The sequence below is a fragment of the Megascapheus bottae genome, chromosome 20, assembly GCF_031878675.1.
Source record: "Megascapheus bottae isolate mThoBot1 chromosome 20, mThoBot2.hap1, whole genome shotgun sequence".
In the NCBI taxonomy this organism is placed as follows: Eukaryota; Metazoa; Chordata; class Mammalia; order Rodentia; family Geomyidae; genus Megascapheus; species Megascapheus bottae.
In genome coordinates, this window is record NC_143528.1 from 1,095,956 (window position 1) to 1,109,201 (window position 13,246).

At 44.5% G+C, this 13,246-nt stretch overlaps 1 protein-coding gene across 2 annotated transcripts in view; it reads left to right on the forward strand.

The window, feature by feature from the left end:
- The window catches only part of Plat (plasminogen activator, tissue type), a 42,883-nt gene that overhangs the window by 18,964 nt on the left and 10,673 nt on the right, over nt 1–13,246 (forward strand). For both annotated transcript variants that reach the window (XM_090353867.1, XM_090353866.1), the window contains exons 2-5: nt 6,663–6,757; nt 8,790–8,832; nt 12,183–12,320; nt 12,947–13,057. In XM_090353867.1, the coding sequence (XP_090209993.1) occupies nt 6,686–6,757; nt 8,790–8,832; nt 12,183–12,320; nt 12,947–13,057 (364 nt within the window). In that variant the 5' untranslated portion in view covers nt 6,663–6,685. The remainder of the gene's footprint in view (nt 1–6,662; nt 6,758–8,789; nt 8,833–12,182; nt 12,321–12,946; nt 13,058–13,246) is intronic.

A 13,246-nucleotide genomic window follows, 5' to 3' on the forward strand; every position in this document is an offset into this window, starting at 1 on the left:
CTAACTTTTGAGGGGTTAATTAGAGATAAGAGTCTCATGGACTTTATTGCCTGGGCTGGCATCAAACCTCACTCTTCAGTCCTCAGTCTCTTGAGTAGCTAGGATTATAGACATAAGTCACCAGCACATGACCAACTAAAGCAAAAAAGATGGAACACACTTAAATGATAGAACACCAGACCAGCAGTGCAAAACCCTGAGTTCAAAATGCCTGCATCACTGCAAAAGAGACAGAGAGACAGAAACAGAGACAGAGACAGCAGAGAGAGTGAGAGAGAAAACACTTTTCTAAGTGTAACACAAAAAGAGGCAGAGACTACTGTTTTCCTAGATCCTAATCAACACTTTCTTAGTTCTTCCAAAGAACCAAGTTAGCTGGTAGACTGGATCTTAGAGAAGATGGAACAGGTGCTCCTGTAGGCTTTCCTGAGATTAATTATTTATGGAGCTTAGGTGTAGATTATGCCTATATGTTGAAGATGCTTTGGAGAGAATGTTTTCCTGATGGTGGGTATCAGGGCACCAGGAGAGAATTCTTCCTTTTTTTTTTTTTTTTTTGCCAGTCCTGGGCTTGAGCTCAGGGGCTGAGCACTGTCCTTGGACTTTCTCAAGGCTCTACCACTTGAGCCACTGCACCACCTCCGGATTTTTTTCTATGTATGTGGTACCGAGGAATCGAACCCAGGTCTTCGTACCTCCTAGGCAAGCACTCTACCACTAGACTAAACTCCCAGCCCAAAATGACCATTTAGGTTAACAGTAAGCAAGATCTAGAGCTGAGGCTAAAAGCTACCAGGCCTCAGGCTCTTGCCCTAGGTCTCACTCTGCTGGAATAAGATGTTCTAGAACACAGGTTCCTAACAAGGGAAACTCACTGCCCTATCCACTGCCTTGTTCCTTCTCCCAGAAATACATCTTTGCTGGTGTAAGGGGCTCTATTCCGAGCTAGGATCATGGGGGGACAGAGGGTGTGGTTAAAAGTCTTAGGGCACTGGTACTCTTAGAGACTGACTCTCATACTCAGATTTCCAGAGGAGTAAGAATATGACTCTTGCTTTAGCAATCTTTGCACATGGTACAAAATTAGATCAGAGGTCAATTTACTTTTGTTTTCCTCTTGCTACAGGAGGTTCACTTCACCACCACACAGGGCCATCTGGTTTGTACTTAGAATCAGACTTTGATGAATGGACTGCATTTATCCAGTTTTTTTTTATTATTAAAAATCACTTTCCTGTATTTAAATGAAAGCATTTCTACCTAGAGAGGAACTTCTCCATCACCACTGGGTTTCTTTTCTTTTTATAAGAACCATAGCTCTGACTTAAGCACTGTTTGGTTTGTGCCTGTAATCTTAGATGCCTAGGGAGCTAAAATATGAGGATTGGGGTTCAAAGCCCATACAGGAAAGTCCGTGAAACTCTTATCGCAATCAGCAAAAATCCAAAAGTAGAACTGTGGATCAATCAGTAAGGTTTCACTCTTGATCAAAAAGCTAAGGGACAGCAACTGGGCTCTGAGTTCAAGCCCCAGGACCTGAAAAACATAGAAGAAGGAGGAGGAGGAGGAGGAGGAGGAGGAGGAGGAGGAGGAGGAGGAGGAGAAGAAGAAGAAGAAGAAGAAGAAGAAGAAGAAGAAGAAGAAGAAGAAGAAGAAGAAGAAGAAGAAGAAGAAGAAGAAGAAGGGGAAGGGGAAGGGGAAGGGGAAGGGGAAGGGGAAGGGGAAGAGGAAGAGGAAGGAGAAGAGAAGAAGAGGAGGAGGAGGAGGAGCAGGAGGAGGAAGAGGAAAGATTAGCTCTATGGAATCCTTAGAAACTACCACTTCTTGGTTTTGCGTGGCTAGCAGCAGATTTTGTGCCTCAAATAATGTGTGCTTCTTGAAGGGATGGAGGGACAAAAAAACCCCTTCATTTTCATCTGGTCATTCTTACCTCCTGTGAATGTGTTTAGCAGTTCCTTTCCTTAGTGCGGATTCCTATGGAGGAAAGTTACAGAAAGCAGGAGGGAGACAGAGAGAGAAGGGTGATGAGGCTTAAGGACATGTCACCTACCCCTCCCCAGGTCCTCCTGCCGGTGGTTCTGCCTAGTCCACAAGCATCTCATCTCCCTTGCATGGCAGATGACTTGATCTTGTGTCTGCTCTTCCTTCCCCCTAGTGCTTCCTTTCTTCCTCTTTCTCTCCTTTCTTCTTCTTCTTTTTTTTTTTTTTTTTTTTTGCCAGTCCTGGGCTTGAGCTCAGGGCCTGAGCACTGTCCTTGGACTTTCTCAAGGCTAGAGCTCTACCACTTGAGCCTCAGCACCACTTCTGGCTTTTTTCTATGTATGTGATACCAAGGAATCGAACCCGGGTCTTCATGCATGCTAGGCAAGCACTTTAACCACTAGGCCAAACTCCCGGCCCTTTCTTCTTCTTTTTTGTTTCATTCCCTTTTCCTTCCTTCTTCCCTCCTCCTTTTCTTTTTCCTCCGTCCTTCCTTTTTTATTCCTCTTTCCTCCTTCATTCCTCCCTCCTTCCTTTATCTTTCCTTTCTCCCATCTTTCTTCCCTCCCTCCCTCCATTCTCTCTTCCCTTCCTTCTCCTTCTTCTTTCTTTCTTTCTTGTCCAGTTATCTGGTGTTCTTGGAAAACTATTATATAGCTTCAAAAGAAGAAGATGGCAAACAACAATAACAAAAACAATGTAAATACTCCTTAAGGGCTTCTTGGGTTTAGTCCTTCAATCCCACCTCCCACCCAGCCCCATCACAACACATGTGTTTCCCTACTGTCCACAGACTCAAAGTCTGGCCTGACAAGGCCCACAGGCCTCAGGGTCTGAGGCCACATCTCTGGTGTTCATTTTGTTTTTTTCCGGGCACTGCCCCAGACCTTCACACTCACTTTTCTAACAAAGGCTACACTTTCCCTACTCATCACTCTTCTATCTTGGGACTACACTGTTTTTTGACTGTTTGGTGGGTGACTAATTTCTCTGTCATCCACTTCCCCCATGAGGCTATCCAGAATTCTGGCTGCCTCTGTGGAGACTGGTGGGAGCTGTCACATTGCTGATATGAAACTCATCTACACTGGAGTCAAGGCCTAGTAAGGAGAAAGGCAGCTGGAAGACAGAAAACAAGGCTCTGTCTCTTGCTAAAGCCAACGCCATGTGTTTCTGTCTCTGGTGCTTGATTGGGAAAGGGCAGAATGCAATGTAACTGGTGGTGTCTTCGGCCTGTCTTTGAGGTTGCTCTCCCCCAAGCCTTGACTGCCCCCAGGACTCTAAGACAAGGGCTGATCCTTGGGAAGGAGCAAATATTGTTCATACCTCACTTTCCTTTGTCCAATTTTTTTTTGCCAGTCCTGGGCTTGAGCTCAGGGCCTGAGCACTGTCCTTGGACTTTCTCAAGGCTAGAGCTCTACCACTTGAGCCTCAGCACCACTTCTAGCTTTTTTCTATGTATGTGGTACCAAGGAATCGAACCCTGGTCTTCATGTATGCTAGGCAAGCACTTTAACCACTAGGCCAAACTCCCAGCCCAGCTTTGTCCAATTTTTATAAGTGGTTCTATTTAGAAAGACTTTGAGTACTTGAGGTACAACTTTGCTTGGCCATGTGTGCTGACATGCACCTGTGGGCCTGTGACTGTGGCATCAGAAGTGGAAGGAGGTGGACACCTAGGGTGTCAGGTGACTGCAAGCTGAAAAGGTGTGATGGTGTTATGTGCAGGATGAAGAAAAGCTTTCTTCTCTGGGTGGTTTGTCACCTCATTCATGTAATTACATATTTCATCCCAAAAGGCATTAAGTTGAGCATGAAATCCAGCCTACAGGTTACCTGAGGCAACAAAAGGTAGGACAAGTTGGATGTGGTGGTTCATGCCTGTTATCCTAACTACTTGGAAGGTGGGGATTGCAGAATTGGAATTTGAGGCCAGCCCAATCAATCAATCAGCCAATCAATCAGTTTTATGAGATCCCATCTTGACTAAAGGTGGTATGGTGGTATGGTGGCATGGTGGTAAGTGCCTGTCACCCCAGTAATAAAGAGAAGCACAAATAAGACTGCAATCCAGGCCAGGCCAAGAATAAATCAAGAGTTTATCTCCCTTTTCCTTCCTTCACCCCTCCTTTCTGAGACTGTGGTGTAGTGGTAGAGTTCTTGCCTAGTATGCACGAAGCCCTGAGTTCGATTCCTCAATACCACATACACAGAAAAGGTTGGAAATGGTACTGTGGCTCAAGTGGTAGAGTGCTAGCCTTTAGAAAAACCCAAAGACAGTGCCCAGATGCTGAGTTCAATTATAATAATAATAATAATAATAATAATAATAATAATAATAATAATCAACCTACTGTGTAACTTGTGGGCAGGATAGGACGGGGAAACTGGATGGGAAGGTGTGACATTGTCCAAAATAAAGAAAGGCACTCATTACTTAACTTATGAAATGGTACAACAACCTCAATAATAACAATAATATTTTAAAAATAACCAACCCAAAAAGTAGCTGGGAAAGCTCAAGTGGTAAGAGTACCCACTTAGCAAATGGAAGGACTGAGTTCAAACTCTATTACCTAGTTCTGCTCCACTCTCCAAAAATCCATATAGGGAAACGTCAAGATGAAAGAACAGGATGCATTAAGGTCTGTTTCTAAAAGTTTGTAAGTATTGAGATAAGATTAAGAGACATTTAGGGGCCTAGTGGTAGAGTGCTTGCCTAGCATGCACAAAGACCCGGGTTTGATTCCTCACTACTACAAACAGGAAAAAAAAAAAAAAGCCAGAAGTGGTGCTATGGTTCAAGTGGTAGAGCTCTAGCCTTGAAGAAAACCCAAGGACAGTGCTCAGGCCCTGAGTTCAAGCCCTAGGATGAGAGAGAGGGGGGGGCGGGGAGAGAGAGAGAGAGGGAGAGTGAATATTTAAGCAGGATTTTGGGAAATTTGGAGGAAAAGGAAATTTGGAGAAAGAGAAATCCAGAGAAATTCCCCAAGATCAGAAGATTGTGCCACAGGCTCCTGTTTTGAGTGGCCACCACTACTACTTCCTTCTTTGACTCCTTGGCTCCCATAAGCCAGTGGCACAGTTGTCCCTAAATGATGAAAGGTCCTGACAGTGCTCAAGCTTCCCTGCCTGGAGCCTGCCAGAGAACAGGGACCCGGAGTGTGCTGAGAAAGTGTGCTGCTGCCTCCCCTCTTTCCCCATCCTCATTTTCTTTCATGCCTCATACATGGCCTGAGGGTATGAGAGACAGCTGTTGCCATTTCCAAATGGACTTCTTTCCAACAGAGCTGCACCCAGACAGATGGAATCTTGGCAGCTTCTGATCTCATGAGCTTCAGGTCCTGAGGCCGGGGGAGGGGTGGGAATCAGGGTTGTTGTGACTGAAGAGAAATGAGTCAGGGAAGGAAGGTCCTGCTGTGATTCTGTGGAATCAGACCACAAAATAGCAACGGCCAACTAACCTACTTTCAGTCACCAAGGGCAAGATCAGGAGAAAGGCTGATAGAAACCTGGAATTGGAGGGCTGCGAAGACTGAGTATAGTGACTAAAAGCCAGATGCTGCCCCTGTTTGTGCGGATCTTTGCTTTACTAGATCTGTGATAGTCTTTAAAGACAAAAAAAAAGAAGAGGAGAAGGCTTTTCCTAGATGGACAAGAGCAAGAGGCCTGGAGCCAGCTCTGGCCTTTACAAGCAAGAGAGCTGAGGCAACAGGAAGGTGGGTATGTTGTGATGCACCAGCAATAAAATCCCTACAGCCTATTTTGAACAGCCAGAGGAGACTTTACTGTAGTTCCACTGATATTATCCTTCCAGCAAAGCCCTTTCCTGGAAGCCAGTGACTGGAACTGAGGTTCCTGGGCCACCAAGAAGTGGCAAAAATGGCCTTGCCCTTCTGCCTGCAGACATTTTTAGGCAAAAATAATCCTTTAGCAACCAAAGCATCCATCAACAGATGAATGGATAAATAAAATGCGGTATATCTAGAAGTGGAATATCATATAGCCTCAGAAAGGACAGGCAGAAACTGGATGAGCTTTAGGACCCAGGCTGAGTGAAATACTAAGCATCATGGCTACCATGTATGAAAAGTAGTCAGGTTCACAGGGATAGAAAAAACAGTAATTGTCAAGGGCTGGGAGAACAGGCAGCTACTCTGTATTAGCTACAGAACTCCAGTTCCTGATGATAAAGTTCTAGACAGGGAAGGCTCTCTATAATCCTATCTCCTTAAGAGGCTGAGATCTGAGGATCACAATTCAAAGCCATCCCAAGAAGAAAAGTCTGTAAGATTCTTATATTTAATTAACCACCAGAAAGTTGAAGTAGAGGTATTTCTCAAGTGACTGAATGCCAGTCTTCAGCCAAAAGGCTAAGAGCATCAGGCCCTGAGTTCAAGCCCCCAGTACCAGCATCAAAAAAAAATTCTGAATATGGATGGTGGAGACAGTTGCATGGCAATGTTTTTGTACTTAATAAACACCTACAAACATTTGTGTACACATATGTATACATTCGTATATATATAATGTAGACATATATGCAAACAGATATATTGCAATTTAAAAAAATCATCTTCTAGACATTTGTCCCAGGATTGATGGTGGAAAGATGTGAGTCTCAGGCTCTTAAACTTTTGCACCCTTTGACCCCTTGCATTAATGTCTTCCTCTTCTTCTAGAATTGAAAGACACTGAAGAAAGGATGAATCTGAAGAGGAGGGAGCTTGAGTGTGTATTGCTGCTCTGTGGCACGATCCTCACCTTGTCAAGCCAGGTAGATATCACCGTCTTGAATCTCACCCTGCCAGGCAGCTGTGCTTGCACATATTCCTGGTATAACCAGGAGTCCATTCCCTTCCAAGCATGCCAGGATGGGAACAATGTTCCAGTGGAGCGCAGCACCACAGGACACAAATATACTGCACATTGCCCCATCTAGGTGAGACACTTAAGGTCCAAGTTCCAGCAGTCCATGCCAGGTACTTAATTCTCACTGAGAACCTTCTGCTTCTGATTAACTTCCTTGCAGATATTTTTTTTTTTTCCAGTCCTGGGCTTGAGCTCAGGGCCTGAGCACTGTCCTTGGACTTTCTCAAGGCTAGAGCTCTACCACTTGAGCCTCAGCACCATTTCTGGCTTTTTTTTTTCTATGCATGTGGTACCGAGGAATCGAATCCGGGTCTTCATGCATGCTAGGCAAGCACTTTAACCACTAGGCCAAATTCCCCGCCCCGCTTGCAGATATTTTAAAGAATATATTTGAGCCAAGAGACAGTGGTACATGCTTATAATCTTCGCTATTCAGGATGCTGAGATCTGGGGATTGCAGTTCAAAGCTAACCCAGGGGAGGGAAGTTTGTGAGACTATTATCTCTAATTAATCACCAAAAAGCCAAAAATGGAAGCTGATGTCAGTGGTTCACATGTAACTACTCAGGAGGCTGAGATCTGAGGATCATGGTTTGAAGCCATTCTAGGCAAGAAGGTCCATGATTCACTTATCTCTAATTAACCACGGAAAAAGCCAGAAGTCGAGCTGTGGCTCACATGGCAGAGCACTAGCCTTGATCAAAGATGCTCAGGGATAGTGCCTACACCCTATGTTCAAGCCCCAGGGCCAGCACATAGACAAAACCAGATGTAGAGTGCCAATCTTGAGTGGAAAACTATAGAACAGTTGCCAGGCCCTAAGTTCAAGTCCCAGTACCAGTATAAAAACTAAAAAAAGTTTATTTAAAAGTATTTGAGTCACAGGTGGGGGTGTTCAACTGTAATCCTAGCATTTGAGAGGCTGAGGCAGGAAGAGCTTAAGTTCAGGGCTATATAGTAAGACACTATCTCAGAAAAGAAGGGGAGGGAGGAGGGCTAGCTGGGCATTGGTGGCTCATGTCGGTGATCCTAGATGTTTAAGAAGTTGAGATTTGGTCATTGTGGTTTGAGACTAGTCTGGGCAAGAATAATTCATAAGACCCTCATCTCCACTTAATCACCAAAAAAGCTGTAAGTGAAGCTGTGGCTCAAATGGTAGAGTACAAAAACTCAGGGATAGTGCCCAGGTCCTGAGTTCAAGCTCCAGGACCAACACTGTAAACAAAAACAAAAATAAACAAACAAAAAACCAAGGACTAGAAATGTAGATTGTAGCAGATAACCTGCATAGTACTGAAAAAAGATTTGAATAATCCATCAAGTATAGAAGACAATGTAAGTACTATGTGTGAGGCATAGAAGCAGGTAAGCTGATAGGAATGGAATCCATACACTCTTCAGAAATTTCGAACAGGCTGGGAATGTAGCCTAATGGTAGAGTGCTTGCCCAGCATGCACGAAACCCTCGGTTCAATTTCTCAATACCACATACTCAGAAAAAGAGGAAGTGGTGATACTACTCAAGTGGCAGCACTCTAGCCTTAAGCAAGAAGTCCAAGGACAGTGCCCTGAGTTCAAACCCCAGGACTGGCAAAACAAATTCCAAACAGCAAAGCGCATCATACGAGGTCAAAGATAAGATGCCTCTGTAGCAAGGTTTTAGAGAAGAAAGAACTGGACTGGCTACTTAGAGGACACTGTCCAATATGGCAGCTACCAACTGACATGTGATTAGGTAAACTTTAACTAAAATTGGAAATTCAGTTCATTGGTCATATTATCAACATTTCCATTGGCAACCCAATTGGATAGCATGGATAGGAACCAGTTCTGTTAGTGAAGAGGAGAGGAAGGATTAGAAGAAGATAGGAAATTGACAGATTCTTAGGTGGTCTTTTCCCATCATGTGCTGATCCTTCTTCCTGGTCTCTTTGCAGGAAATCCATACCCAATCCAGAAGAGGCGCTAGATCCTTCAGAGGTAAGACAAGGTAGATGAAAGCAGAAGGCAGATTCAGTCCGAAGTGCTTCATACCATCAGTGTTTTGTACTACCCATCACCTGCCTACTTTATCATGAGGATTCTGCCTACATACCAGCCAACCAATTAGCTCTACTCCCAAGACAAGATCTAAGAGGAACAATCAAGTTGTCTGGGGAACTCACCAGCTCAGTAGTTCAATGTCCTTGTGATATGCGTGTGAAAATACATAGCCATGGTTGTGCAGGTCCAGTGGACTCTTTCCCCATGCCATGATTGCTTAACCAGCTCTGTTCTAGTACCTCCTGTTAGTAAAACTGGGATAACTCAGCTGGGCTATTGTACAGGCATGGTGTGTGATTTTTCTTTCCACAACTCCATGTTTAGAATTTTCTCTAGGAAGCAGAGGAATATTTCGATCAGAATTCCAAAAAGAATGAAAATTAATAACAGCTGCCTTCTCTTGAGTTGGATTTGAAGAACTCAGTTGAAGTCACCACAAGTTACCAAGCTGGGGCCCCATCTTTTCTCCCCTTGTCTTGGTTCCTTTGAGTTTGGAAGACTTTTCCTATTCCCCCTCATCCCCCCATTTTTTTTTGCCAGTCCTGGGCTTCAGCTCAGGGCCTGAGCACTGTCCTTGGACTTTCTCAAGGCTAGAGCTCTACCACTTGAGCCTCAGCACCACTTCCGGCTTTTTTCTATGTATGTGGTACCAAGGAATCGAACCCGGGTCTTCGTGCATGCTAGGCAAGCACTTTAACCACTAGGCCAAACTCCCGGCCGATCATCCCCCCATTTTTGTCATGGGGCTTGAACTCAGGATCTGGGTACTATCCCTATCTTTTGCTCAAAGCTAGCACTCTCCCACTTTGAGCCACAGTATCACTTCCAGTTTTCTGGTGGCTGTCCAATTGGACATACGAGTCTCACAGACTTTCCTGCTGGGCTACCTGATCCTCCTCAAATCTCAGCCTCCTGAGTAGCTAGGATTATAGGTGTGAGCCACCAGAGCTGGCCTTTACCCACCTTTTTTTGGAGGGGGGGGGGTTGATGCTAGGGATTCAACCCAGGATCTCAAACCAGTGGTGTACACCAGTGAGGAATATTCTTGTCCTCTAGAAGATGCTCTCAGCATCCCTTTAATTAGTGAATTTTTTTTTTCACATTAACCCCCCACCTGAGGCCTTTGTTGTTAGATGGCACAGTGCTTCTTACAGCAATATTCTGGACTCAGTAGGTCCTTAAAACAACCAACAGTTTTATTTACTTAATTTGTTGATTCTGGGGATGGAACCCAGGAGTGATATATGCCAAGCATCATCTACTCCACCACTGAACCACCTCTCTAGTCTCATGATTTACTTCTTTAGTGAATCAAAATGAAAGCTGCCAGGTGCTGGTGGTTCACATATGTAATCTTACTTACTTTGGAAAATGAAATTGGGGAGATCACAGTTCAAAGTCAGCCAGGGCATAAAAGTCTGGGAGACTGTAGCTCAATGGAAGACATTGGGTGTGGTGATGTTCATTTGTCATTCCAGTTATGATAGGAAGTGAAAAACAGAATTGTTGCCAGGTACCAGTGGCTGATACCTGTAACTGTAACTACTCTGGAGGCTGAGCTGAAGGCAGAGGATCACAGTTCAAAGCCAGCCTGGATAGGAAAGTCAGTTAAGACTCGTATTTCCAATTAACCATCAGAAAACTGGAAGTGGTGCTGTGATTCAAAGTAGCAGAGTGCTAGCCTTGAACACAAAAGCTCAGGGACAGTGCCTAGGCCCTAAATTCAAGTCCCAGGACTGGCACAATTTTTTTTAAAAAAAGGAAAAACCAGAAGGAAGCTGGGCACTGGTGGCTCATGTCTATAATCCAGGCTGAGATCTGAAGATCATGGTTCAAAGCTAGCCCAGGCATGAATGTCCATGAGACTCTTATCTCCAATTAACCACCAGAAAACTGGAAGTAGTGCTGTGGCTTAAATGCTAGAGTGCTAGCCTTGAGCTGAAGAGCTCAAGAACAGGTCCCAGGCCCAGAATTGGAGGCCCATGACTGACAAAAACAAACAAACAAAAAAACCCCAAGAGGATTGCCCTTGGACAGACAGAACTATCTAACGAGTAATCTAGAAGTATGGCCCAGTGGTACTGTCTAGAAATCCTGATATTGTCCCTGTCCCGAAAATAAGAATTTCTTTTGTCTGTTGTGGGGCTTGGACTCTGGGCCTGGGCACTGTCCCTGAGGAATTCAGCTCAAGGCTACCACCCTTATCCCTTGAGCCACAGCACCGCTTTTGGTTTTCTAGTGGTTAATTGGAGATAAGAGTCTAGAGGTCTTTGATTCCTGGGTTGGCTTTGAACTGTGATCCTCAGATCTCAGCCTCCTGAGTAGCTAGGATTACAGGCATGAGCCACTATACCCGGCCAAGGAAACTATTTCTAAGTTAACATTTCTCTTTAAATACAGAGAAAGAAAGAGAACATCAATGGAATTCTTTGCCTATTTCCATTGTATTAAAAACATTAATGAAGATAGTATATTTACTTTGTAGACTAAAATGTACTAACATTTTCTTTGGAGCAAAATATGCATTGCTTCTGCATACTGGTGCTTATTTAGATCTAGAACCTGTGTTGATAGTGCAGCTAACTCACGTGTATTTTCAGTGAATTAAAATGAGCACTATTGGGCCGGGAGTTTGGCCTAGTGGTAGAGTGCTTGCCTAGCATGCACGAAGACCTGGGTTGGATTTCTTGGTACCACATGCATAGAAAAAAAGCTGGAAGTGGTGCTGAGAACTCTAGCCTTGAGAAAGTTCAAGGACAGGGTTCAGGCCCTGAGCTAAAGCCCAGGACTGGCAAAAAAAAAAAAAGAGCACTATTTAATTTTATTACATATATATTTGTCAATTCTTTCAAAACAAGGCACATCAGAAGAAAGTCAATAAAGAGAGTCATCGGTGATGTAATATTAGGCTTTTTGACAGTGTCTTCAGGTCCTAGGACATCCTGAGGTTGTTAATAAAAACAAACCATGGATGTACAGATTCCTTATCTAAGAGGGTATTGCTGTCCTGTGCACTTTTAATTATGTCTAGATTACAAATGCTATAATACCTAGTATACATGCACACAGTCATCATTGAATTACTTAGGAAATAATATCAAGGAAGAAAATCAACATGTTCATCACAGCAGATACAGTCCTAACTACATTGTCTGCCCACAGTTTCTAGAATCTGTGGATACAGAAGGCCAGTGAGAGACTATTCTCAGTAGATCTAGGGGTGTGAGACTTTATTACTATTTTTGTTATATTCTGAAGAGGTCGGCTTAGGATGCCTTGTGTTACAGGGACCTGCAGAGATGAGAAAACACAGCTGATGTACCAGCAGCATGAGTCATGGCTGCGTCCCATGCTCAGGGGTAAGCGGGTGGAATACTGTTGGTGCAACAGTGGCCGGTCACAGTGCCATTCAGTGCCTGTCAAAGGTAAGCATTCTCAGTATTTGGGAGATTAGGATTATCATGAGTTTAAGGCCAACTTGGGCTACATTAATAAGATAGTGAGGCTTTGTCATAACCCTGTCTCCCTTCCCCAAGAAAGTGTATTGACTTTTCCTAAGGTCAGCACTCTACCATATAAGCCAAAGCTCTACTTCTGGCTTTTTGCTGATTAATTGGAGATAAGAGTCTCACAAAATGTCTCCTTGGGGCTGGCTTTGAACAGTGATCCTCAGATCTCAGCCTCCGGAGTAGCTAAGATTACAGGCATGGACCACCAGCGCCCAGCTTGTACTGATTTTTTGCTGATGCTTCATGTCTGGGAGTCAGTTCGTGGTCCGATCCCCTCTCCAGTGTGTATACACCTTCAGCAGATGGCAGGCACGGTGCCCTGTGAGCAAAGGCAAAGGTACAGGGCCAAAACAGATGAGTATGTGGCCCTGGGCAAATACTATAGACCTCTGTTTCCTCAAATGTAAAATGAAGTGATACTTTGTGGCCAGCTGTGGACATTCTTTTTGTGCATTGCAAAATAGTTGTTTAACATCATAATTCACATTATTCTTGGAGCTGCTTCCAAAGTAGCCAGGGGTTTCCTCATCTGCCCTGGACAGGTTGCACCCAGCCGAGATGTTTCAATGGGGGGACCTGCTGGCAGGCTGTGTATTTCTCCGACTTTGTGTGTCAGTGTCCTGAAGGCTTTGTCGGGAAGCGCTGTGATGTAGGTAAGTGCAAAGGGGTGTGTGGAAGATGGCCTCTGATTGGACCCAGAATGATATGGAAGTGTATGGTGGAGGGAGTGGGAAATAGGGACTGGAAAGAGCTTTGGGAGCCGGGGGGTGGGGGGGAGCGGGTAGAACCTATCTTGGCACTGCCTGCTGGAGAGCTCTGGTCCCCTAGCTCACTGGCTCCAG